The following is a 24,227-nucleotide window of genomic DNA, read 5'->3' as shown; positions in this document are numbered from 1 at the left end:
TTCTTCTTTTGTGCTGGACATAGGAAAGAAGGAATCCCAGATACAGGGGAGAAACAGAAACCAGAAAGGTGGGGGCAATGAAGTACAGCCGGGGAGGGGGGGGGTGACAGTGGCAGATAGATAGATTGGGGGGGGGACAGATTAAAAGAGAGCGCATAAAGAAAATGGTGGTTGGGCGGTTGAGAGATACAGGGGAGGGAGAAAACAATGCTGAGACGGCAAATAGGAGCCAATAAAGTTTTCAACTGATTGGTGATTAATGGGAGAGGAGGAGGAGGAGGGGGGTGAATCCCCCCTCCTCCTCCTCCACATCTTCCTCTGGGATGCTGCTTCTGCTAAACTGTATTTAGAGCAGCATTAAAGGGTGACTGGACATATACCCTGAATTGGCAAAGTGTGTCTTTATGAGAATTTGTGCGAAGGATTTTGGCAAACCTCCCCTTTTGAAATGATTGACTATGAAATAATGCAAACCTTTTATGACAGTTGAATTTGGCTAATTGGTGTCCTGGCACAGCTGTACTCAAGCCTTCAAACCTGGAGCCATTCATTTGGCCTCCTTCATTCTTAGTACAGTGTGTGCAGCCAGGGCAGTTCACAGTGCGATTCACAGGCCTACACTTTGTGTGTGTGTGTGTGTGTGTGTGTGTGGCTGCTGAGCGATGCAATACAGAGCAGGTCATAAATCTGAGGTATACTCTCCTCCCCCTGCGGTGACTCAGTCGTCCACCTGCTCTGTGTGGACAGCTCATGCAGAGCCGTTTGCTCAGGAGAAGAAGCAGAGAGAGTAAAACAAAACAGAGCAGGAGTGTAGGATGCAGGTTTTGGTGTCAAGGTGCCACCGCAGTGTGAGGCTGCAGTTGTCGCACCCACGTCCAAAGACACACGATCCCACTCACACACCAAGCTGTAAAAGGAAGAAACTGCTGCAGACCTTATGCAGTAGCCACTTTTGTCTCTTGAACGTTTCACACACACACGTCTGCACACACAGTATGGCCTACTCATGAGTTTAAAAACAACAGAGAAAAAATAGAAGATCTCAAAGAAGGAATAGTTTGTATGATGTGCTGTTTTTTGGAAACACTTTAATTGATTGAAAAGTTTCATAGATCCACTGCAATGATGAAGAGTGCTTACTGTGCTTTTTTTTGTTTTGTTTACCCACTCAGCATTTCCCACTTTGACAATGAAGAGGAGGAATGAGAACATCTTTGACAGGTTGCCATGCCCTCATAGATTTTCAACATTTTTTGAAGCTCAAAATAAGCAAAAAAATAAATAAAAAATTAGCAAATATCTATTTGTTTTAATCGGGGGATTTCTTTTTTTCTTCTTTGTAGATTATCCTACAACCTAGAGCTCCTTCATCATGCGATTAAGATCTCATTAGACGCTTTTATCTTTCCAAACTTTTACATCCACATGGTGGAATCCAAATTGGTGTGAAAGAAAAAACAAGGCTAAAATAACTAATAATAAGTACATAAATAAAATAAAAAAGAAGCATAAATAAAATAGACAGCTACCCCCACAGCAGTATTTTAGGGCGTAAAAATGAACAATCCAGAAATAGCAAACTTTCCGCTGATTGTCTTGTTTGCTTTTGTAGATTATAAAAAGGGAACACTACTCATTCCATTATATTTCATAAATAGCCCTCACAGTAGCTTTAACTCTAGTCTAAATCAGTCTGATCATGTGATCAACGCTGACAACAGCAAGGTCTCACATGCAAGACATTTCCCATACAGTAAATGTTGGTGTTCTCAAAATTCAGATGTTCCCAGATAATATCTTTCAACAGCACCAGTCAATAGCTATTAATTACCAGCTGCAGACACTCGAAACAGGTCGATACAGAGCGGTGGTTTCACTGCCTGTTGGGTAATTGTCTCCCAGATCTCATTAACAGACGTTGCAGTTTGGAAGAGATGAAGAAGCCCACGCAGGGGAGAGGAAGAAATTAAACAGATGTGGGTACACAAAGAGAAAACAAGGGTGAAATTTTCTGTATAGAATTAAGTCTCCCACAGTTCATGGAAAAGCATGTGTGCAGCTTCAGGATTTTGCCAGTCCTTGATTCTCAACTCCCACTGCTGCCTTTGTTATCTCTGGTTAAACACACACACAGTCACGCACTAGGTTTGCATCAATAAATTGGTTTATTTAAAAGAATATGTTACAATTTGTTACAGTAAGCGACGTAACCAAACAGTTTGTCTCAAATTTTACATTTCAACATGTCAGAGAATCTGAAAGTTGTCCATGGCCGTCCTTCTCTCAGTGCCACTCTTTGAAAGCCAAAGCATATCAGGTGAAAGACATAACAACAGAGACGCTGAATTCAACATTTTATCTTACTGAAATAAATAATGTTAGTGGAACTTCACTTAAATCAGGACCAGAGAGAGAGAGAGAAGCAGTGGGGGGTCAAACTTGAAGGCGGGCAGATCAGACAATCGAACATATCCGACATGGTCCGGTACATAGACAAGAATCCTGGGAAATCTGTTCTGCCTTAAGGGCTGCACATCCAATCACTCAATTTAAGGCTGAAACTGAATCAATTAAACCTTTCTTTACATCCTCACAGAGGTCTGCTGAATCCCATTAATCAATTTAAATGGCCTTAGTGAAAAGCATCACCACTACAAGCCCTCTTAGTAGGAATGAAGTCAATCTATGACTATTAACTTCTTTGAAGATACGCAAACATACGGATATTTTCATTGTTAGCTTAATATGACTAATGACTTGAATTGTTATATTTGATGGTTTACTGACATTTAATGAAATCAATTCTGGGATCAAATGTTTTTTTGTTGGCTGCTTTGACCATTAGTTTAACGTGATTCTGCAAAAGTGAGCCACGTTTTAATACATATGACAGTAAATCCCACCAACCAAAGGCAGCTGTTAATTTAGAAGAAACGACTTGCAACTAGACTTAAGTGAAAACTTTCAAAATATCCTTCTTTATGAGTCAGTTTGATGAAAAAAAGCTACTTTTGATTTGATGAATAAAGTGTCATCAAAAGATTGCACTGAGCAATCTGAAGAGTGTACTCTCAGTTTAAGAGTCTTAACGATGTAAAGACCTGTGGTTAATTTCTAACGCGTGTCAGAGATGAACAAGATCATAATGTTATAACCTGCTGTACGCAATATCACATTGCTATCACTGACACTAGTCCAGGAATGAGAACATTAACCTGGCTCATTTAAGGGCACATCCAATTACACTGTTTATTATATTACACTGCGGTTGCTGTGCAACCTGCAGTGCATGTGCACACTTATCTTCATATCTATCATGTTGATGTACGGCACAAGCTGCCCCTTTTTTGCTAAGAAATGCACTCTCCACTTAACCTGGAGTGCACGAGTTGGAGAACAGTATAGTAGAGGACCAGCTGCAGAGATAAATAGAGCTGCAGAATTACAGGCCTGTTATAAATCCCATGGGAGCTCTCGGAAAAGAAAGTAATCACTGGCTGGAGCAGAGAAGAAAGGATGAGAAGGACCCCTGCTGATTTGTTTTGGTAACACACTTCAAACATACTTGGAGTGAGGAGGCCACCTGTTTGATCAGTGCCCCCACATGGCTGCAGCAGAAAAGCACATTGTTCATATAATACTATATATACGTAAAAGTTTAATGCATGGATCTGAACGCAGCAGGTACTTTTTGATGATGCAGTACATAATCATACTGTGGTCAAACAGTCAGAAAATTGATGCATAAAAAGCACAGGCTAGTTCTAGTGTTCTTCACACATTTTCAGTTGCATCTCCCATGTTTGGAGGTCGTTAATACTTTTGGATAAAGTGCAACATTGCTCTGAGTTTTGACATGTTTCTGCTCACGTTCCCAGTGATCAGAGCTGTGTTGTCAGACTAAAAAATGTGTCTAACAATCCTACAAAATGTTCCCTTTTGCTCTCCCTTCTCTATTTGCCACAATAAAGTGTTAATAGCTTTCATTTACAGATGCAAAAAAATTATGCAAACACATGAAAAATGCATAATATGAAGTTATCAAGGTGACGCCTACATTCTGAGGGCCTCGCTCTAGTTGGCCCTTTGCGATTAAGGGCCCTGCTGCACGCATTGGTCACATGCATAACACATTCGGCACGCAAACACCTGGCCAAAAAGACACAGCTGCTTGTTCCATAAATTGAGAAGCTTAGTGTCTTTCCTGTGGTCAAACCTTCAGTGTCCCTGATCAGTGTTTTGCTGTGTTCCCTTTTATGAGCACTAACAGCTCTCAGTTCCCTTATCAGTACAGCAATATCTACTTATTCAGTTTAGCTTTTCCTTACAGGTAGAACTTCAGAGTTGGCTCAAAACCGCCTCGTGTGCGAGTAACATTTCCACTTCAAGTCACTGCCAAAAGGAGGATGGCTTAAATGAATCCATAAGTCTATAGTTTGTTTTACAGAGCTCTGCTAAATGTGTGATTATGATGTGCTCAATTCAAGAGCTCCAGTTCATGTGTCTTAAGCTTCTTAAGCTGCTTCTTATCCTGTTTGTTCATTTGCAGATGCTTGTTGGATTGCGTGTATCGGGGAGGGGGGGGGGGGAGTTCTCAGGTTGGCTGATGGGAGGGTAAATGATGACCATGTAGCGAGGAGCTGGGAGGCTAGATGAGGGCCGGACTGAGCAGAGTCGGTGACAACGGCGTCGAGTTAAGAGGTAACGATCTCCCTTCCTAGGTGCCCCCATCCCTTCTGTGCCTCAGCAGCTGGAAAATATTCTGCAACAGAGACGGCAATGAAGACGAGGACAGACAAACCCAGAGACAGAGAAAAACAGAAAATCCCTCAGGCCGTCACTGATCATTGAATGGACAGAGGCAGGCAAAGCCTTACCTTGCCACACATACCATCTTTACTGCAGTTCTTATTGTCCTTGTCTGTGGCTTCCTCCTCCACCTGTGGAAACACGAGTTCACGTAAAGGACACGTGGAAACTGCTTGTTATAGAGGAGGTTAGTCTGTCAGTAGATGGTCCTTACCTCTTTCCTCCACTTCAGCTCACAGAAGACTCTCTCAAAGCACTCATGCATGTAGTTGAACTAAGAAACAAATGCAAGAGGAAAAGTTTTGAAGTAATGCTTCAAACGTGTGAAATAAGCTCCTTTTAAGTTCTATCATCCATCTTTTCCATGCTGTACTTTCCTTGCACATGTTTTTAAAATGTGTTACTTACATAGGGGGTAAAAATCTTCACCCAGCGGGGTTTCTTCTCCCCTCGTGCGTACTCAAAGCAGAAGGCCATGCCCTCTTCATCCGTGTCCCACCTCTGCATCTCCCCCCAGTCGAACGCAATCACCTGGTTCTGAAACGACACTGAGCTGAAGTGCACTTGCTCCATTGTAAATGCATGAAAAATGTAAGTGCAAAGACACGCAAACAAACAAACAGGTCCTGTGATACCTCGAGCGTCCCTTCCTCGGTGCAAGCGTGCAGCTTGAAGTGATGAATGCTGATGGCTGTGATGACGTGGCCTTTACGTCTGGAGTCGCAGGAACAGTGGGGGAACATGATCTCATTGTAGCCCTCGCAGCTCCTTAACAAGCTCAGATACTGTGAGAGAAAAAGGCAGGATCTATAAGGTCAGGGATTTACACACTGAGACCATTTGACCATTTTTGCAATATAAAACCATCTACCATCTGTAAAGTGTGTGTGTGTGTGTGGGGGGGGGGGGGGGGGGGGGGGAATCTGCACTCCCTCTGCAAGTAGTCTTTGTGCGCTCTGACGGTCATCACAGAGAGACAGCAGCTCTAAGGTCCCGCCATGATTATGAGCCACGATGTCTCACGTTAAATATAACCCTTCCAACGCCGTTGTTTTAATCTTTACTGTGCAGCTGCTTGCTGCAGATCAAAGTTATGCTACATCATTAACAAAACGCCTTCTTAAACACGAATCCGCAGCTGTAACAACAGAAGCACGTCTTGGTCCTGTTTTGTTGCAGGTCTGTTCGTGGACATGCAAACAAGACGAGCTGTTTGTGAGCAAACACTAAAATCAGTTTGAGATGAACCCGTACTTAACCCAATTTATGACCTGACCTAAAATGAAGAGGACGATGTATGTATTCAGGAAGCAGGATAAGGGTTCTATATAAAGTAAGAAGAGAACTATGCAATCAATGCACATTTCCTATACTACACTCACACTGTGACCCAACCTCTGCTCCTTTGTGTTATATCACACCCAGTGCAGAGAGACTGAACTGAAGGTGGGAGAGTTGAGGATGGAGGATGACATAAGACAAACACGAGTAATAATCAGTGAATGTGTTCCGTTCCCTCTGCGTGGATGACTCAGGAACAGCAGTGGAGTGATGGGATTTCAAGCGAGAGACTCACCATGGACATCTTCTTCTGTTCAGCCAGCTTCTGCAGCTGGTAGGACTTCTGCTCTGCTTTGATGAAGCCTTTCTTCACATCATCCACGGCCTGCAGAGATCGGACCCAACGGGCGAAAATGTTAGAAATAAAAGAAAATGAAACACCCAAGAGAAAATAAGATGAGACATGCGCACACCTGGTGAAAAAAGTAGTTGACAGCCAACTGGTTGTCATTGAGCAGAATCTCCTCCTCTGTAGTGAAGAGCCACTTGCGCAGTGTGAGGCAGGTTCCCGGGATGGCTGAGGTATAGTTCTGTACATACAGTTTGTGGGGGAATTCATTGGGGGCGAGTTTACGTACTGAAGAAAAGAGAGACATAATAAAGAAAGAGATCAAAGAGTGGCTTTTTTTTCTGTCTTTAAATATTACCTCGCTTCTCTTAATGTGTTATTATCTTTAATTGCTTTGATCATGTTCCACACAGCACTCAGTTTCAAACATGGTGGATTAATGACCCTCTGCTGCATGCTCTTATCTCTTTCTGCTGTCATGGGGAAAAAAAACATCAGCCGACCTGCAGACAAGACGAACCACAACAACTCCAAATATATCATCTACTACCATCTAATTCAGCGCTTTAATGGAGGCAGTCAGAAGAGTGCAGGGACTCTACAGTGTGAACCAATAAAGACATTCTCTATTCAGATCAAAAGGGCTTCCTGGTACAGGCAGTAAGCGTGTAAACCTGCAGTAAAAAATGTTCTTTTTAACATGGATTTTAAAGGAGCTCAAGCGGACACTCGAGGAACTGTCCTCTGCACTTCCTCATTTTTCATCAGTGGAGTTTTCTGCTTGGTTTGAAGATGGAAAGATGGAGATCCATCCATATTCATTTGAAATCTAATCTGCAGCTGATAAAAACATGGACGTGTTTCTCCACCTCACTGAGGGATGAAAGATGTTTATCTTCAAATTTGTTTGTTTTTTTTCAATCGAAAGAAACAGCGTTGAACTCCAGTGACCCGCATCCAAAACCAATCAAAAAAGCAGTCTTGTTTTAAGTGCTGCTGTTCTGCTGCTTCTGTCGTACAAAAACACAAAGTTCAGGGATGCTGTGCGGGTTGATATTACAGCTTCATTCAGATGCTTTCTTTTTTTTTCTTTTTTTTTACCCGTCATATTTTCACAGCTCTAGCCAGGGATGGAAAAAAAGGGAGGGCCAGTCTAGTTGACAAATAATAAGGGTTCATGATCAAGGGCCTTCAGATTATTTTGCCAGACAGAAAAGTGTAGTTAAAAAAGTTTTATGCACAAACTTAGAGCTCATTCATCTGATCTTACTAACCGAAGATGTGGTTGATGACCTCAAACAAAGCAAAGTAGCTGGCTGTTACACTGTCCATCCCAAGCTTCATAACCACCGCCTGGAAGAAAAGGAGAGAGAGTGAAAAAAAACCTCATGGCTAGAATACTTCACAGCTACACAGGCCTGTGTGTGTGTGTGTGTGTGTGTGTGTGTGTGTGTGTGTGTGTGTGTGTGTGTGTGTGTGTGTGTGTGCGTTTACCTGGTAGACCTGGTCTGTGGTGGAGTTTTTGCGAACTCGGACAGTGAGCGTGATTTTATCAGGCATGGCTATTCTCAACTCCACATCTGACACGCCGTTATAGTTCTAGGTCATGAGCAGGAGAGACAAACCGCACAGTGAGGGACAGCGGGTGCCACAAAAAGATAACACAGACACACGTGCAGTATACGTTTGTTGTCGTTGTTTTTACCTCATCTGATTCAGACAAGAACTCCTGCATGATTTCACTTTCTCCAATTACCCGCACAGAGCACACTGCGGACGAAAAAACAATTCATGTAAGACACTTTTGGAAATCAAAAGAGTAGGAAACATTTTGACAACTCGTCAGTTTTATAGAAACCCAACCTTTCTCGAGGTATTCTTCTAGACCTCTGCGCCGTGCGTCCAGCTGCTGCTCCGACAGGGAAAAAGGCCATTTCCCAGGCAGCTTGGGGGACGTAAAGTTGGCGAACTCCCTCTTCAGGTTTTGGTGTAGGACGACAAACTCGCGGTAACGCTTTGAGCACAACTGCCTGCCTGCCATGTACACATTATATACCTTGAAGAGAAAGATGGGAAAACAAATGTTACGTCCTGATCCAGTTTCTACTAACTAAGCTTAAAGGTCCCATGTTCTGCCCTTTTTGGGGTTCATATATCTATTTTATGTGTTTACTAAAGTACAAATCGCTAATGTTTGAAAGCCCCTAAGAAAGTCGCAGAAGAGATAAAACATGTCCTCTGTGTCACGAGTTTAAGACTTATGACTGGAGGATGTATGCCTTCAGCCCTTCTTTATCTATAGTGCAGCACGATAGAAACAGACGAAGAAGAATAAGTTCAGAAGTTTGAAATTCACGCGACTATTTTGAGTTCTGTGTTTAACTACAATAGAAGAATGGTTTGTTTTCATGTACTGCTGCTCCATGCAGCCTCGCTCATCTGTCTGTGTCTCTAACGCTCACAAGTAGCAGAAGGTTCATGTTGCTCCCGCTAACAGGAGGACGTAAGAGAAGTCGTGTTTCTGCAGAGTTTGAATGTTCGTACGTGATGTGCCTAAACTCTGGAAAACACACTGAAGAGCATGTCAGACCAGAAAGAGCTGAAACCTTTAAAACAATAGGCCATCAATTCAAAATCTTCCACTGCTACAGGTCTTTTTATTCTCATCGGTGCCTGCTCCTCAGTGTACCTCCTCCTGCTCCTCCTCTCAGTTAGCCATCTATGTGTCCACCCTTTAAATTGCACTCACAACAAACTTTTCCTGGTTGAGCTCGGTGTGTTTGTAGCTCGGCACAGAGATCGGGACAGCCTGCTTGTCCGAGTAGTCATAGCAGGACTGAGCTGAAATGTCGTCTCCGGGATCCAGGCAGTCGGCCTCCTGTGGCGGGACCGAGAGCACAGCCAACACCAGCTCCCTCTCTCCAGCCCGGATCAGGTCCACCACCTGCTTGTGTGTCGCTCCCTCTACATTCACACCGTTACTGTTGAAACATGGACGAGATGAAGAGGCGGTCAGATTCTTAACAGCTCATATTTATCACGGGTGTTTGGTTCATTTTAAGCCATGTACTGTAATCAATACGAGATAGGGTAGGCAACTTTGGAGAAACCAGGAAAGCTAAGCTGGACACCCAGCCTCGATTACAGGAAAGGATTGGTTCAGGAGAGAGTTTGGGGGACAAGCGCATTGATAGTAAAGCTAAACTCACAGTGCTTCTCTGCCCGTCTTGAACTCTTTAGTTTTAGTTTGCAGAACTATCAGCTCATGTGCAAAACTCACCTTTTCAGATCAGCTTATTCCGTATAACCCACCCACATTCCTCACTGTTGTCGTTATGTTTGTTATGTCCTTGACTGTGTTCATGTTGTACTGTGTTGTCTTTGACTTTATTGTGCGATGTTTTTATTGCCCTGAAAGGCGCCCTTAAATAAAACGTATCATTATTATTAATAAGTTTAAAGGGAGAGTGAACTCAGATAGACGGGTCCTTTTGGCGACTGATCATTGATAAAATGATTCCTCACAAATGTATAACAGAAGCGAGAAAAAAAAACTACATGATTCTCTTTTTTTTTTTTTTTTTACAAAATGCTCCTAAAATAAATTTCCTTCATCCTCAAAATAATTGGATAATGTTTAATAAATGGGAATATTGTAAAGGTAACCAAACTATACTCCCAATATATAAGGCAGTAGTGTGTTTAGTGTTTTTGATTTCTGAAAAAAAAAAAAAACGGAAAGTGTGACACATGCACAGCAGAGTGAGTCTGCATCCAAAAAAAAAGAAAAGAAAAAAGCTCTCAGGTTTATCGTTGTTATTACCGGGCCTGAGCATGAGTAACACGGGGTGTGGGCCATTTTGCATGTGTCAGAGGCATGACACTGCAGCAGTGACCTGTGGTGAATTTGTATGCAAACAGCAGCCATAGCATCAGCTCGAGCTGTCCCTGACACATCTCAAAACACACCCTAACGTTGTGAGATCGCAGATAAATATTCAAAACTGACATGAGCTCACGGTATTTTAATATTCTCTCATTTATCTTTTGATCGAATGACGTGCGATTCGCAATTTAAGCAATAGCTCCAAAAAAGTGCCCTGAATTTTCCAAACGATGATGTGAGAATATGCTGTGTAACAAGTACTCTCAAACAGAAACCATGCTTAGGCTTACTCTCCCTACCAACCAAACTGTGTCTTTGGAGAAAGAAAAAGTGTGTGCCAACGCAAAATACAGACAAAGCTTTTTAGCAGCTCTTCAACTCTATAGCAGCTTCAGGACTATATAATAAGCAGCTGATGAGAAGGCCTTTGCACTTGCTCTGTCAGCACTTCTGAGCATGATAAATCATTAAGATTTGCTATGTGATATGCTTAATTGTGAATGTGTTTTTCTACTCGTTAAAGTAAAGTTAAAGGTAAAAAGTAAGACACGGGTATAGTTCTGAATGCAAGACTGTAAACATGGCTTTTAGCCACTTCCTGAGCACTGCTCAGGTGACCTTGAGCAAGGCACTGAACCCCCCCAAACCAGCTCAGGAGCGCTCGCTGTTGGCAGCCCCCTCACTCTGACGTCTCTCCATTAGACCATAGGATCCTGTGTGTGCGTGTGTGTATTTCAGCCTATGTGTGGAACATGTTCAAGTGTTTACCTGAATTTTCCCCTGGCAGGATTAATAAAGTGTATATTCTTATTCTTCTTAACAAAGTCGACACTTCTTGTACTTTGGCTTATTGTGCATTATAGGGCTCAGATGCAGGAGTTGTTCAAAAATATAACGAAGTATGAATGTACATTAAAAAGAGAGACTCTATATCACTGCAGATAGTATGGCAGTCCAGTGACCGTTTGTCATAGTACAAGAAGCAGTCTGTAAATTCAGTGATAATGGGTTGGAGCCCACATTCGGGCTGCAGAACATAGAGCAATCATTACAGCCTTTTCAAATATTACAGCTTATAAACAAAGGATGATGAACACCAAAATTGCTGATGTAGGGATAAAATACAACGTCAAGTGCATAACATAACATATAGCATATATTCATATGAATGCACATAAGGAAATAGAAATAATGGGGTCAACAAACTGCCAGGTTACTGCAGGCCATCCACTAACAAAGCAGTGTGCAAAAGCCGACCAATGAAAAGGCGAATGTTACAGGCATAAGCCAATCACAATTGGACTGATGGCATCCCTCCCTTTCTGCATTACTTTATTCAACACACACACACACACACACACACACCCTGAAGGACCAGTACTGATGCTGAGCTGTGGGTGCTGCGTCTTCCTCTCCATAGCAACAGAGCCTAACATCAGTAAGCAGTCCCCATGCATACTAACTAACGTGGCAGTGAGGAGGACCATGTCAGTCCTACATGCAGCACACACACACACACACACACACACACACACGCACGCTAAGATCAAAGCGATGTGTAGTTAATTAACAGATTTGGTGATGGGGATGATTATAACTTTGACTGTTTCCACCCTCAGGATTAATACAAACAAAACAAGTAGAGTCAGATAAATCACACTGCATCTGGGTTGATGAGAGATGTGCGTGTGTGTGTGTGTGTGTGTGTGTGTGTGTGTGTGTGTGTGTGTGTGTGTGTGTGTGTGAGTGTGTGTCTTCAAAGGGTGACTCGATAACATTTGGCATGCTGTGGATGAGAGAAATGTGATGAGAATCTCTAATGATGGCTGGATCCTTCCTCTCTAACATACACAAACACTCCTTTCATGAGGCTGCTCTGCCCTACAAGAGGACCAGTATCAGGATTCAGACACATGAGTCAAACACTGGTCCCACTTTAAAAATACAGTTCATTATGCAAACTCACTCGGTACGATTTTCATTCATAAATATTTTCACACGATGAAGTAATTTGTAGGTTAGTTACAAGATGCTCGTAGTAGCCACTTACACCTCCAGTATCCGGTCTCCCTTCGATATACCGGCTCTGTCAGCGGCTCCTCCCGGTAAAACAGCGCTAACATGCTGCAGAGGAGCGTACAGTTCCCCGTTAATGCTCCGCAGTTGCCCACCTTCACTGACTTGTCCCCGGACATTGAACCCATAGCCGGAGTCAGACTTCACTATTCGGACTAGCCGTGGGCCTGAAGTAACGGTGGTCGCCGTCTGGCAGCTGTCCCCAGTGCCCGGTGTAACGTTACCGCTACTGGAGCCGTTACGTGACGAAGGGCGAGGCAACGGAGGGACAGATGCACAAATGACTTGTCCCTCAACGTCCGCCATTTTTTTTACTACTCTATTTGTATCATCCACTCCGATTCACGCCGACATTAAATATCCGACAAACATTAGCTGGTAGTAGCGGGCTAATCAGCTTGGCTAGGGCTAGCTAACCGTCAGACATCACCGGAAAATGTCGAAAGATGCCGATGATTCACGACACCGCCCCGGACGCATTCCATGTGGATCACACCCGTCTCCTTTTGGAGAGAGCATCGCTGATAATACCGAATTAAAGCATATTGGACCCAGCATCATCAAACAATACATTTAGAATCTAAAAAAAACAAAAAAAAAAACTAAAGGGAAGCAAGTTATGTCTTGTTCGAAGTATGTATTACATCTTATGAACTTTCTTTCTGTATTGTTTTCCTGTTTTTACTTTTTGCATTTGTGAAGCACCTTGTAACAAATTGCTTTAAAAGTGCTATATAAATAAAAAAAACAACTTATTCTTAGCCTAACAATAATAATAATAGTAATAATAATAATAACAATAATAAGGGGAAATTCGGTTTAGACTCTGTTTAATGGGCATGAACACAATATGTTTGTGCACAAACAGGATCCTAGTGACATGCGTTAGTTGCAAGACAGGTCTCAGAGTGAGGGGGCTGCCCACAACGAGCGATTCAGAGCAGTTTTTGGGGGTTCGGTGCTTTGCTCAAGGGCACATCGGCAGAGCTCAGGAAGTGGACCGGCAACCCTCCGGATCTCAATCCAAGTCCCGACAGACTGAGTTACAGCCGCCCCCTACTGGTATAGGAAAGCCACTACATTGTCATAAACTGTCCTGATTGAACATTATTATTCATTGATACCCCAAAAGTCCATTTACTGAGTGAACTCTATTTACTGATTTTAAGATAATTCTTCTAGAGAGCTTAAGTGTCATTATAATCATCACGTGTGTTAATGAACGTTAATGTGATAAATCAGGGGAGACATTTCTAAACTTTCTCACTGCAGCATTTTATTCCAACTAAAAACTCTTATTCCACATAATACTACCAGACCTACAAAGTATCAAATAGTTGATTATGTTTATCCTGTACTAAGACGTATTTCCTCTTTCAAGAACTTTCAGAAAATTTGGAGGAAAGAGATTTAAGCACAGTGCACAAACACAAACCTTTTTATATACACTACATGTTGACACATTGGATATCCTGTTTTGACATAACTGCAGGTCATATTTACATATTTTCTTTAATACGTTTATAGAAGTCTCTTCCATTAGAGTGCAAGTCAGGGCAATTGGTAGGGCTTCAGAGCAAATAAATACCATACAACTGAGAACAGAGTTGGTAGGGAGGGGTCCTTCCAACGAACAGACATTTTATTTGGCAATTTTTTTGCTTAGATTTGCTACGAATGTGATGCACACAATGAATTCAACAATACTATGGTTATCATTTTACAGACTTCATCAAATTAATTTTGCATACTAATACCCAAAATGGTATGAAAAGGCATGTTACATTTTAATAGTAAAGCTGATGTATTCACAATATCTGTATTTTATTTAAAAATACACAAAACAAACAGGCCTTTTACTATTGATTCTTTTTTATTCACCTCTGACCTTTAAAATCAGTGAGCTGTCTTAGGTCAACATATTTGTCCTGAGGTTAAGCATTGTAGCTGGAATGGCATAATCTTGTTATTTGTATCGTGCAGTGTTTTGTTTTTCCCCACAATCCACTGCAGCCAACACTTCAGTTTTATTGACCATTCTTTACTAGTTACTCATTCAATCTGTTTTGGCCCAACACTGTCAGAAACTCTTCACATTTTACACTCTCTTCACCACAGAACACTTACCAAATATCTTCTGGTCTTTCCCATGTCTTTTTGCTATTTCTTCTTGCTGTTCAAGAATATTCTATGAATTATGTTCATCCTCATACAGCACACACATAGTGTAAGTGCATGCCTAACAATTCATGATGTCTTTATGAAAACCGTTTGTAAGAACTGCTCACAAATTAAATGAGAAAATAAATAGAATACTTGTAACTATTTTTTATTTGTTTTAATATGTGACAACAATTATTGTTAGACTTATAAATTTGGCAGAGATTGTTTTTCACACTTCACACACATCAAACCTAATTCCTCTTTTATAACTGTCATAAGGTTTCAAATATCTAGTTTTATTTAATGAGAAATTGTTAATGCTGTTTTTCAGAATTAATTAAAAATGTTTGTGGATTTGTATTACATTTACTGTATTAAAAAACAATAAATATTTGTGTGTGAATCAGAATTATGTCTGTGAACGGTGTTTTTTCATGTGTAGATGCTTTTTGTACATACAAAGATAAATATGTGTGCGTGCATTGAAACATATTTGTGTAGATAGAGTAATTCATACATCACACAATACATTTGTGAATGTATTTTATTTTAATACTTTATTCATATTGAGATCCATCAAACTCCACACACCTCCTTCTCTCACTTTTTTTCATTTTTGTATCCCACGATCTTCAAAATTTAAAGAACTTTAAAACAACATGTGTGGCATTACCACAAGCCAAATGAAATTTATCCGCAAATTGAAGTAAGGGCTGCAACAAAGGTGACATATTCTGTGAAATCAATGACAGTGTCCTTGTCGGAATTCAGTTGATCAAAGAATTTTTGCACGTCTTCTTTTTTCATTGGCTATAGAGAAGGAGAAAAAATAGAAGATGTAAGTCTTTTTTTTTCACATCAAAACAGTTTTTGTTTTTCTTCATCTTTTAGACTTACTTTTCCTCCGCACAGCTCTTGGCTGAGCAGCTCTCCAAGCTCTGCCTTGGTCAGAGAATTACTGTCTCCGTCTTTTCCAGCGTACTTGTCAAAGACTTTCCTGAGGGCAGCCATGGCCTGAGTGAGCTCTGTCATGGTGTCTGTAACAAGATCATTTGTTTATTGGGTTGTACAGTTTAAACTTTTTTTGTTTGGTCGTGCATGAATTGTATTCAACTGCTCGCATCCTAAAACACTAAACTAGTTGGATAATGTGCAGGTCAAGATCACGTTAATTGCTGCTTAACATAATCTTTTAGCATTTCAACAATTAAAATTTGAAACTGTTTCCATTTATTTCTATTGGCTAAAAGTCAAATTTCCCTTGTAGTCTTGATTCTTGGTTGTCTTGATGTTTTCTCTGATCCCTCAGGTGTAAATAAAACATTTCTGGTCAACATGGCTTTCAAATGAAGCACATGGTCCAGCAGACAAGCAAAGTGTTTGCACAGAGTTTCAGGCAAGTTTATATTTTCCAAAAGCAACAATGACATCTTTACTCTGCTTGCCCACTCATGTTTGCGTCTCAACAGTTGTGAAACATGAAGTCTTCAGTCATTTTTTAACTTTTCCTGTTTTTATTCTCTTAAGCAGATATCAACATGGTATTTAAGCACAAAAACAAACAATGAATGTTTATATTGCCATGGGCTACACTTCTCATCAAATACAGTTCTCCACTTCGACGAACCACACCCAAAAGCTCATTCCTGCATTTCCTTCCACAAAATAAATCTGAACATGTCCATATTTAAAGTCCTGCATACTTAAAGTGCAAACCCTTTATTTTTTCATATTTGAATATAATCTTTTCAAAGACAATATACTCACCAAAAGGATATGACGGCGTGTGCAGTTTAAGAGATTGGAAAAGAAAGATTTGAGTGAAGATCATGGGCACAAACCTTTTTATATAAAGGCAGACACACCCTTGATCCAAGCCCTTCCCATTCTGTTTTTTTCCACCCATTTTGTCCTTCCCTTGCCTACCCAGAAGAAAACATGATGCTGAAATTAAAAGTTGTAATGTATTCTTTTCGCCTTCCCCCAATATAAGGCAACCTTCATACCAGTAATACCATTATTGGAGATTTTTAAGTCACATTTAAAGAAGCTACAAGTTGCTGAGATTTTTTATCAGCTCAAGGCAAAGTGCAAGTAAGAACATGAAGGGAAAAAAGTGTCTCTTTAGGCATAGACATTATGCATGCAGCTGCTTGTCGTTGCCTGTAATAATAACCTGGTGGGCATGTGCTGAAACATCAAAGATGGCATGGCTAAGAGACTGAAACAGAAGAGGGGAGATTGGGCGGATAGTCCTAAAACCTCATGACTCACCAGTGGAAAATGTGATTAAATAAGTTTCATCCGCTTTGCCATTTGTTGTATCATTGTTTTGCTGTTTTGAGTTCTATTGGTCTCCTCTCTGTTCTTTGCACTTTTTGCTCAAAGAATAACCAAAGTTTTGAGCTCAAACACATCACATGAACATATAAAAGTTTTAAAATGCACCCAGGATGTTAACAAATCATTCCCTTAAGCAACCTGCAAATCAAAAGACCGTCATATGAAATCAATTAAAGTCAACAACATTTTTTTTTTTTTTTAACCCTCTGTCTGCTCCACTTGCGCAACAGTTCATTTGAGTTTATTATAGTTTATGAGCAATGGTTTGGCAGAATGAATCACTGGAGAGGAATGACTGACCAACATGGGAACATAAGCAGTTCTGTGGTTTTAGCAAAAAAAGAAGAAGAAATGTGCCTGTTACCCCCAAGCAGCTGGGCGTACAATGACAAACAATTGGAAAACAGGATATATGAGACCAACACAGTGCAGCAAAAAACACTTTCATGTTTGTTCAGTGTATGACTCATGGAGTGTAAATCATACAATGTGACTCCCTACATTGCCTTCTTTTCTAAATTTGTAAAAAAAAAGAAAGAAATTGTACAGGTCTCCATTATTCCTCTCATGTTTGTTTGTTTTATGGACGACCATGTTAAAGATATTTTGAAGAGATTAAAAGGTACTTAGTACTAGGTTCAGCTGTTGAGTCAAAAGAGTGTAAGAAGTGTCCCATTGTTCCTCTATTTGAATAAGTAGTGTCTGCCAGCTAGCACATTGTGTGTTTTCCTTTGGAAGGAGTGGGAAACATGATATGTTGTAAGGATTTTCATTCGGTTGTTTGAAGCCGTGCTATGATGTTCTTATTTGTAATGGTGACATTAAGGTTTATAAGTGAAGTATTTTACGATAAGATATTAGCCCATACACAGTATCATCTTTTTGAAACATTGTATCTATGACTGTATCTAGTTCCTTTTTTCTCAGCCGTAACAACCTTATCAAATTAAAATAGTTATGATTTGACGTGATAAAAGTCTAATTAACAATTACTTAATTACATTATGATTGCACAAAACACACAGAAAGGGGAGCAATCCATAGAGCAAAGGAGGCGCCTGCAATAGGTCTAAGGTGGAGTTGTTTGGATGTCTTATAATCTTCCGCCCCAGGTGTGCTTGGGTCTGCTGTTCTATCTTGTCTGGATGAATTGCTTCACAAAATCAGACAGACTGAGGAATTGTTTTCTTATAATTGAGGCTGTATAGTTCACAACAATGGAGCTTTAAGGGCATTGTGCTCAGAGTTTTCCCTCAGGAAAACTTACTTGTGTTCCGGATGAATTCATAATTAACAGTAACTATCTACTGTCGAATGAATTTTGCCTATCTTATCATATCCGCGATTCCCAAATGTTAATGGCAATGGGTGATTAAATAAAAGTGTATATTATTTCATATTATAGCCTGATGTCTCTCAGGGTTTTCTGTATTGTCTGCATAGTTTCTAATCAGTTTGGAAGCTCTCAATTTAAAACAGTTCCTCAAATTTGCAACGTTTACATGACTTCAGCCTGACATACAAGTAAGACACAGTAACATTTGAGCTTCGCACTCTAAGCCTGATGTCATATTGACAGTCTTTGTTTCAACGCTCATTGTGAAATTTGATTCTAATGATGCCTTTTTTTTTTACCTTTAATAAACATTTTAGTAACTTTCTCTACATCATAATACAACAAGATACAACTTAACAAAGATATTGTGTTTTTTAAATGGGGAACAATTAAGAGTAGCCAATAAACCTATGGTGAATATTTTTGGATGTGTGGAAGGAAACCAAAGTGTCCTGGAAGGAAAACCTTCAAAGGTATGGGGATAAGTTTTCAATAAACCTTATTACAGCTGACATTGGTAAATCAAAATGTCACCTGCGGTTTATTGGTGAAACCTATGAAACCTCATGAACCTCAGTGCAGACATTGACACAATTTATAGACAATATACACATCTGAGTTTTACTTTTGATTGTTTTTTGTTTTGTTTTTTTGTTTAAATGATTAATGTTCTTGAAGTGGAGTGGAGTTAAATCAGATAAAGCCCATTCATACCTACTGGGTGCTGTTTTTGTCGGTGGCCACAGGGTAGCGTTAGAGGACCGTTCTTGACTTCTTTTTTTGGGGGGGATTTTTTTTTTTAAACTGTTGAAAAAAAAACAAGAAAACTAATATTTTAGAAATCTTTCAAAGAGTTGTTGAAAACTACAAATGTTATTGTCATTTAGTATTTGTTTATGCTTGGGCTCATTGTCTTGTTGGTATAAGAACCCAATTTCAAACTGAATTGCCTTTTTTATACCCAAATTTAAGCTGGCTGACTGGGCTTCTCTGAGAAGTCAGAAATTAACCAAACAAAACACGTTTTTTTGTACAGGAATCTAAGTAAATAACTACAGTTTGACATCTTCATCAAGAAATAATAATGTGCTTTCCTATCTTTTTTTTGTAACAGTAAATGGTAAAATTCCTAGATAACAATAATAAGGATTTTTAGCATCAAAAATATCCTTTGGGTTACATTCTACATAGGCTATTAATATATGAACCATTACAAAAACATAAAAAATTATCTTGATAACTTGGTACCTTGCTTTTCAAGGTACATTGTGTCCTATAAGTGGTGGTCTAATAAAAGTGTTAAACACTGTATACACACACACACACACACACACACACACACACACACACACACACACACAGTTTCAGTTAGTAGCCTACAGTCAGTGGGCGGGGCTTCTGCGCAGTCACTTTTTGTACAACAACAGAGATTGATCAGATGGACGTGTTGTTGTCTTCTGTCTTGAAGTCTGCCTGCACAGACACTTTGTCATCTGAGTAATAATTGAAACAAGGACTGTTAGTAAGGGTTTTTAAGTTGGTAAGTGTTTTTTTTAGCATAACATCTCATTTACTTAAGAGTGCCGAAATGTTGCTGAATAAGCAGGCGAACTTCCTATTTCGATCGCAAAAGTCTACGAGGAGCATTTGGCTCATTTTTAAATGTAAAGACAGATGTACAACTGAGTGTAATATTCCTTTTTTTTTTGTTTGGTTTTATATCTTGTACAAATCTCACGTGTGGGAAACTGTTCAGCGTTGTTGCAAGAAGACGGGGAACTACACACAAAGTCACTGACTTCGGTAGGATCATGGGTGTTTCCCCCATAAGGACTGTTTAGTGAACAAATCCTTTTGTCTTTGTCTTCTGGCTTCTTCCCAGGTTTTATCCAGCTGGGAGATGTTTGCCACAGCTGCTCAGAACTTTGTGGAGGAGGTGGATCATGGAGGTGTGCTGATCCCGGTGTCCGGCCTGAATGACACTATTCATCTGATGACAGTTGTGGTGAAGCGTAAGCGTTTCTGGATGTGGCAGAGGCCCAAGTATCTCCCCACGGATTTTAACCTCAATGATCTACTTACAGAAGGCACACCTATAACGGCTGGTAAACACTAAACCCTCACTGTCAGTATGTGCTGTAGCTTTAATCATATTTGTTAGTGACTGTATTGATTGATTGATCATTCTGTCACTTGTACACAGTTGTCATAGAGTCGGATTTCATCAAATACAATGGGACATATGGTGACAACATTCAGGGATCCGTGGATGCACAGATTTTGGATGGCTCCAGTTTGAAACTGGAGGGTAAGGACTCTTCAAAACTCCAGTCATCCTTCGGGAGCTTGAAGAAAGAGGAAGTGGACGTTCAGAAACTGCTGCGAGACTCCAGAGGCAGGTTGGTTCCCCTTGCCTGTTTCCACTACATATAGGTTGTCGGTTTCCGGGGTTCAAATGAACGGAAAAAACATTGTAAACATCACCTGACATAAAGATCTGCAAACAGATGGAGTGATCTTTGCCCAACCATAAAGATGCAGACAAGACAGAACGCTTGGTTGAATATTAACACTCACAAAAAGCAGGGTTAACATTTGTGTTTGTCTTAAATAATGTACACTTATGGTGATTATTATTAATGTTATGTCCAAACAATTTCCCCCATGAAACACTGATGTTTTTGTGAATTGAATGTATCAGGTTCTTGGACATGTCCCATAGTCTGGTCCATCAGACGATGGAGAAGCGCAGGCAGGTGTTTGGAGTTGTAAAGGAGCGTATTTTGACCACTCAGCCTTGCTCGGTCATAGAGGAGGTGCAGCAGGGGGCACAGTGTGGAGGAGGATTGAGCTTCTTCGGGCCCAAGAGCCCAAAGGTACAGCTATGAAATGATATGATAATCATTGTAATAATGTGTTACAAAACATTCTTTCACTGTAAGCAACACACACATTCAGGAGCGATAAGTTAGCGCAGACTGTTTACTTTATCTGTCTGTTGATGAAGCTGGTTACTCTGAATCCCACAGCCGAAAGACTTTTCTGTTTTAGTGGTAGCAAGAAAAATGTTAGACACACTAAGCAGCAAGAGACCAGGAACAAATGTTTGTCCATTTCTTGTCAGCAGTCCTGTTCCAGAATTTTTTGAGGAGCTGGTTTTGTTGATAAAGCAACAAAAATACGGTTTGGTTGTAGAACAGTTCTGTAACACAGCACACGTGCGCTCGTGCTTTGGTACTGAATATCAGCACGTCTGAGATCATTTTGTTAATTCACAGCTTTGCTGATATTCTGTACAACAGCAAGACCTTCAATAGTAATTTTATTGTGTCTGACTTTTCTCACTTTGTGTTCCTACAGTATTTTCCTCCTTTTATTAGATTAGTTATTACACTTTCCCAGAATGCATGTGTTTACAGCTTGAAGCTGTGATCTAGATTTGAGTGTGTGCAAAAGGAGCAGGGTCACATTTTTTCCAGTTATTAAGAGGTGAAATGTTGACTTTTATTTAATGATTTATATCCTTTCTCAATTCTTTGGAATCAGACAGAGCAATCAAAGAGTCTGCACATTTATCATGCATCATTAGTTGCTTTGTTTTCATTTAACCTCTGTCACTTTGCCTTCAAAATCTTCAGGTATCATTGAAGGAGAATGGGAGCTTAAGTAAAGACAGTAACGTCACCATGGAGATTCCCATCCATACCACCATCGCCTATGCCCTGATAGAGCTAGAAATCAGACATGATGGACACTTTGGTGAGAACTGCTTCTCTTAATTGATGTACTAACTAGATAGTCTTCTGAACACATTAAATATAACACTTGGTAGAATAAACTACCAATGTTGTCTAATTTCATATGTGAGTATTGGAATTGTAACATCATTTTTTGTTGTTGCAAAGAGCTGTGTCTGATGTCGGACACCAAAGGAGGTTTTGAAGTCGATGGCCCCGCTAGAGGAGCACAGTTGCTTGGTTCAGCGGCTCCTTTGAGCCCGTCCGAAAATAACCACTTAAGAGAAGGTAAAGATTGTTCTTTGAGATGGTAGTTTTAGCCGGTGATGTGTTTAGATAAGCATGTTGTTTTCAAAAGACCTCTTGAAGGGCTGGATAACTGTTGGCATAAATGTGCCAACCAGTATACGACAAAGGTGTTAAAAAATCAACAAGTAATGTGGTTTGTTCTTTTTCTCCTGGTGCTTCTTTGTTTTCTTTACATTTTGTGTTACAAGTGAATAGACACACTTTTAAATAACTGTTTACACCTTGAACTACATTTAGTGACCATTTAGTGTATTTGAAATGTTTCCACTTGCAGAGCTGGAACAACTGAGAGATCATTTCAGCCTTCTTTCTGCTCTCCCGGCCGTCACAAGGTCCTCTCTGCTCCAGCACTTACTTAAAGTTATGGAACACAAAGAGGCTGTCACTTGTCTTCAGTATGTGGTAAGATGGACAGAAAGAGGTCATGTGAACAAAAAGATACCCTCATTGTCCTTTCAGCAGTTGTTAAACCTCTGTGTCTTCCTCTGCCTCAGTTGGAACTGATGTGCAAGGATGAGAGAGCTGCCCCGGATGAGGCGAAAGCCTCAGAATCATATAAACGGAACATTCAAGCAATCTTGGACCTTTTGGAGCAGACAGGGCCAGCTCAGGCTAACCAGCCCCCGTCTGTCCTCAGTGCCCTTCACCTCATTACCAGCGCCATTGATGGTGAAAAAGCCAAACAGCTTCTCTTGCACACTTGAATTGTAGATGACTCTGTGTAGAAGAGAAATTCAAACGTCCTGAAAACCTCATTTCCTAAATCTGGGTCTTTTTCAGAGATGTCAAGTGAATGTCAAGCTATCTTGGGGATGTGCTGCAGTGCTTCATGGTTACCGGCCCTGGAGAGACTGGTTAGTAAAGTCTGATTCAATAAAAAGTGTGCATGCACTCAGAACATGTTTTGTGATGTATATATTTTTTGCCACCTATCACTTCTCTTTATGTCTCTGTTTTAGGTACACTGTGTCTCGGGGAATAGAGAGTTACCTTTGGGCAGTGCAGCTGCACTAACAGACGACATCTATGAAAAGACGAGTTATCTATTTGCCTCCTCTAACGTGTCTCTGACAAGAGATGGAGACAAGGTGAAGACAGAAATACACCAACATCCAGGACACCGCCCTCTGGTTCTGTGTATTGCTGTTAAAGGTCTTGCATCACTGGCCAAGGAAGGTTAAACTAAAGATTATGTTTTTCTACTACACTGGATTGAGGGAAATCAGTTTAATCACTTTAATCAGTGTTTTGACTATTTTTGGTACACTAGAAAGATCTCTAAAACTTTACGCTGTGCTTTAAAGAAATCATCTCTGGGGAAAAATAGTAACATAAAATGTTTTGAATGAAGAGATTAACACGACTAATGTTCCTTTAAAATAATTAATGCATGCCAGAAAGCTAATCAAAGATCATTCACTGGCCATGAAATATAAAACTAACTAACTGAGCAAGATCAAATTTAAACAACGGCAGATTCACTTGAAACAATGTTGAGCTGCCACAATAGATTGGCCGTCAACTACAATTGAATTATTTAGATTTATTTTTTAATCTTTTAAAAAAAAAAATATTGGTCTGTAATAACTATACTTTTTTTTCTGTTTGGCAAAATAGTCAATGGTTTGGAAGTGTTTACAATCCCTTACATAACCACAATACCTGTATACTGTAAAGAGTACCAACAACATACAAGCAATGTAAAAAACTTGTTTTCATGTATGTTTTGATCGCATATTTGGTGTTTAAGTTCGAATGGGCCTTATATTGTGGAATGTTTTCTCAAGTTTTATATTTTGACAATGGGGAGAGCAAAGTTTACAATAAAAGAAATAGTTCAACTGTGAACACTGATCTGTCTGTGTTGTAGTCTCGATGCCATGAAAAGATAAACAATGTCCTACAAGTGTTAACTCTTTCCTTGCCAGTTTGCCATCA

General features: G+C 40.2%; 2 protein-coding genes and 1 long non-coding RNA gene across 7 annotated transcripts; 1 reads left to right on the top strand and 2 right to left on the bottom strand.

Annotated features, from left to right (window-relative positions):
• Positions 1 to 2,146: 2,146 nt before the first annotated feature.
• Positions 2,147 to 12,923, bottom strand: snx27b (sorting nexin 27b). Of its 2 annotated transcripts, none has more exons than XM_079342710.1 (13): positions 12,376 to 12,923; positions 9,189 to 9,420; positions 8,303 to 8,495; positions 8,145 to 8,209; positions 7,934 to 8,038; positions 7,714 to 7,792; positions 6,564 to 6,727; positions 6,386 to 6,475; positions 5,445 to 5,594; positions 5,218 to 5,346; positions 5,024 to 5,083; positions 4,878 to 4,940; positions 2,147 to 4,762 (listed from the first exon to the last, which is right to left on the bottom strand). In XM_079342710.1, the coding sequence occupies exons 1-13, from the start codon at positions 12,705 to 12,707 to the stop codon at positions 4,718 to 4,720; spliced, it is 1,707 nt and encodes a 568-aa protein (XP_079198836.1). In that variant the 5' UTR covers positions 12,708 to 12,923; the 3' UTR covers positions 2,147 to 4,717. The 2 variants fall into 2 exon arrangements, with proteins under 2 accessions (XP_079198836.1, XP_079198835.1); XM_079342709.1 differs by having other exon boundaries at positions 4,892 to 4,940; positions 12,376 to 12,920.
• Positions 12,924 to 15,092: 2,169 nt separating this feature from the next.
• Positions 15,093 to 16,397, bottom strand: LOC306824066. The gene is made up of 3 exons (XR_013779087.1): positions 16,332 to 16,397; positions 15,462 to 15,601; positions 15,093 to 15,374 (listed from the first exon to the last, which is right to left on the bottom strand). It is a non-coding gene; the product is annotated as an uncharacterized lncRNA (long non-coding RNA).
• A 3,252-nt stretch (positions 16,398 to 19,649) lies between these two features.
• LOC306824280 (gasdermin-E-like) lies at positions 19,650 to 24,137 on the top strand. 4 transcript variants are annotated; one of them, XM_079344363.1, is made up of 10 exons: positions 19,650 to 19,765; positions 20,126 to 20,348; positions 20,447 to 20,642; positions 20,945 to 21,119; positions 21,882 to 22,002; positions 22,149 to 22,268; positions 22,564 to 22,691; positions 22,784 to 22,958; positions 23,070 to 23,143; positions 23,249 to 24,137. In XM_079344363.1, the coding sequence occupies exons 2-10, from the start codon at positions 20,144 to 20,146 to the stop codon at positions 23,468 to 23,470; spliced, it is 1,416 nt and encodes a 471-aa protein (XP_079200489.1). In that variant the 5' UTR covers positions 19,650 to 19,765; positions 20,126 to 20,143; the 3' UTR covers positions 23,471 to 24,137. The 4 variants fall into 4 exon arrangements, with proteins under 4 accessions (XP_079200489.1, XP_079200488.1, XP_079200491.1 ...); XM_079344362.1 differs by having other exon boundaries at positions 19,650 to 19,783; XM_079344365.1 differs by lacking the exon at positions 19,650 to 19,765 and adding an exon at positions 19,884 to 19,907.
• The last annotated feature ends 90 nt before the right edge of the window (positions 24,138 to 24,227 follow it).

The sequence above is a fragment of the Symphodus melops genome (assembly GCF_947650265.1).
Source record: "Symphodus melops genome assembly, chromosome: 5".
Lineage (NCBI taxonomy): Eukaryota > Metazoa > Chordata > Actinopteri > Labriformes > Labridae > Symphodus > Symphodus melops.
The sequence above is the reverse complement of the archived record's forward strand: the minus strand, read 5'-3'. Positions and strand labels throughout refer to the sequence as shown.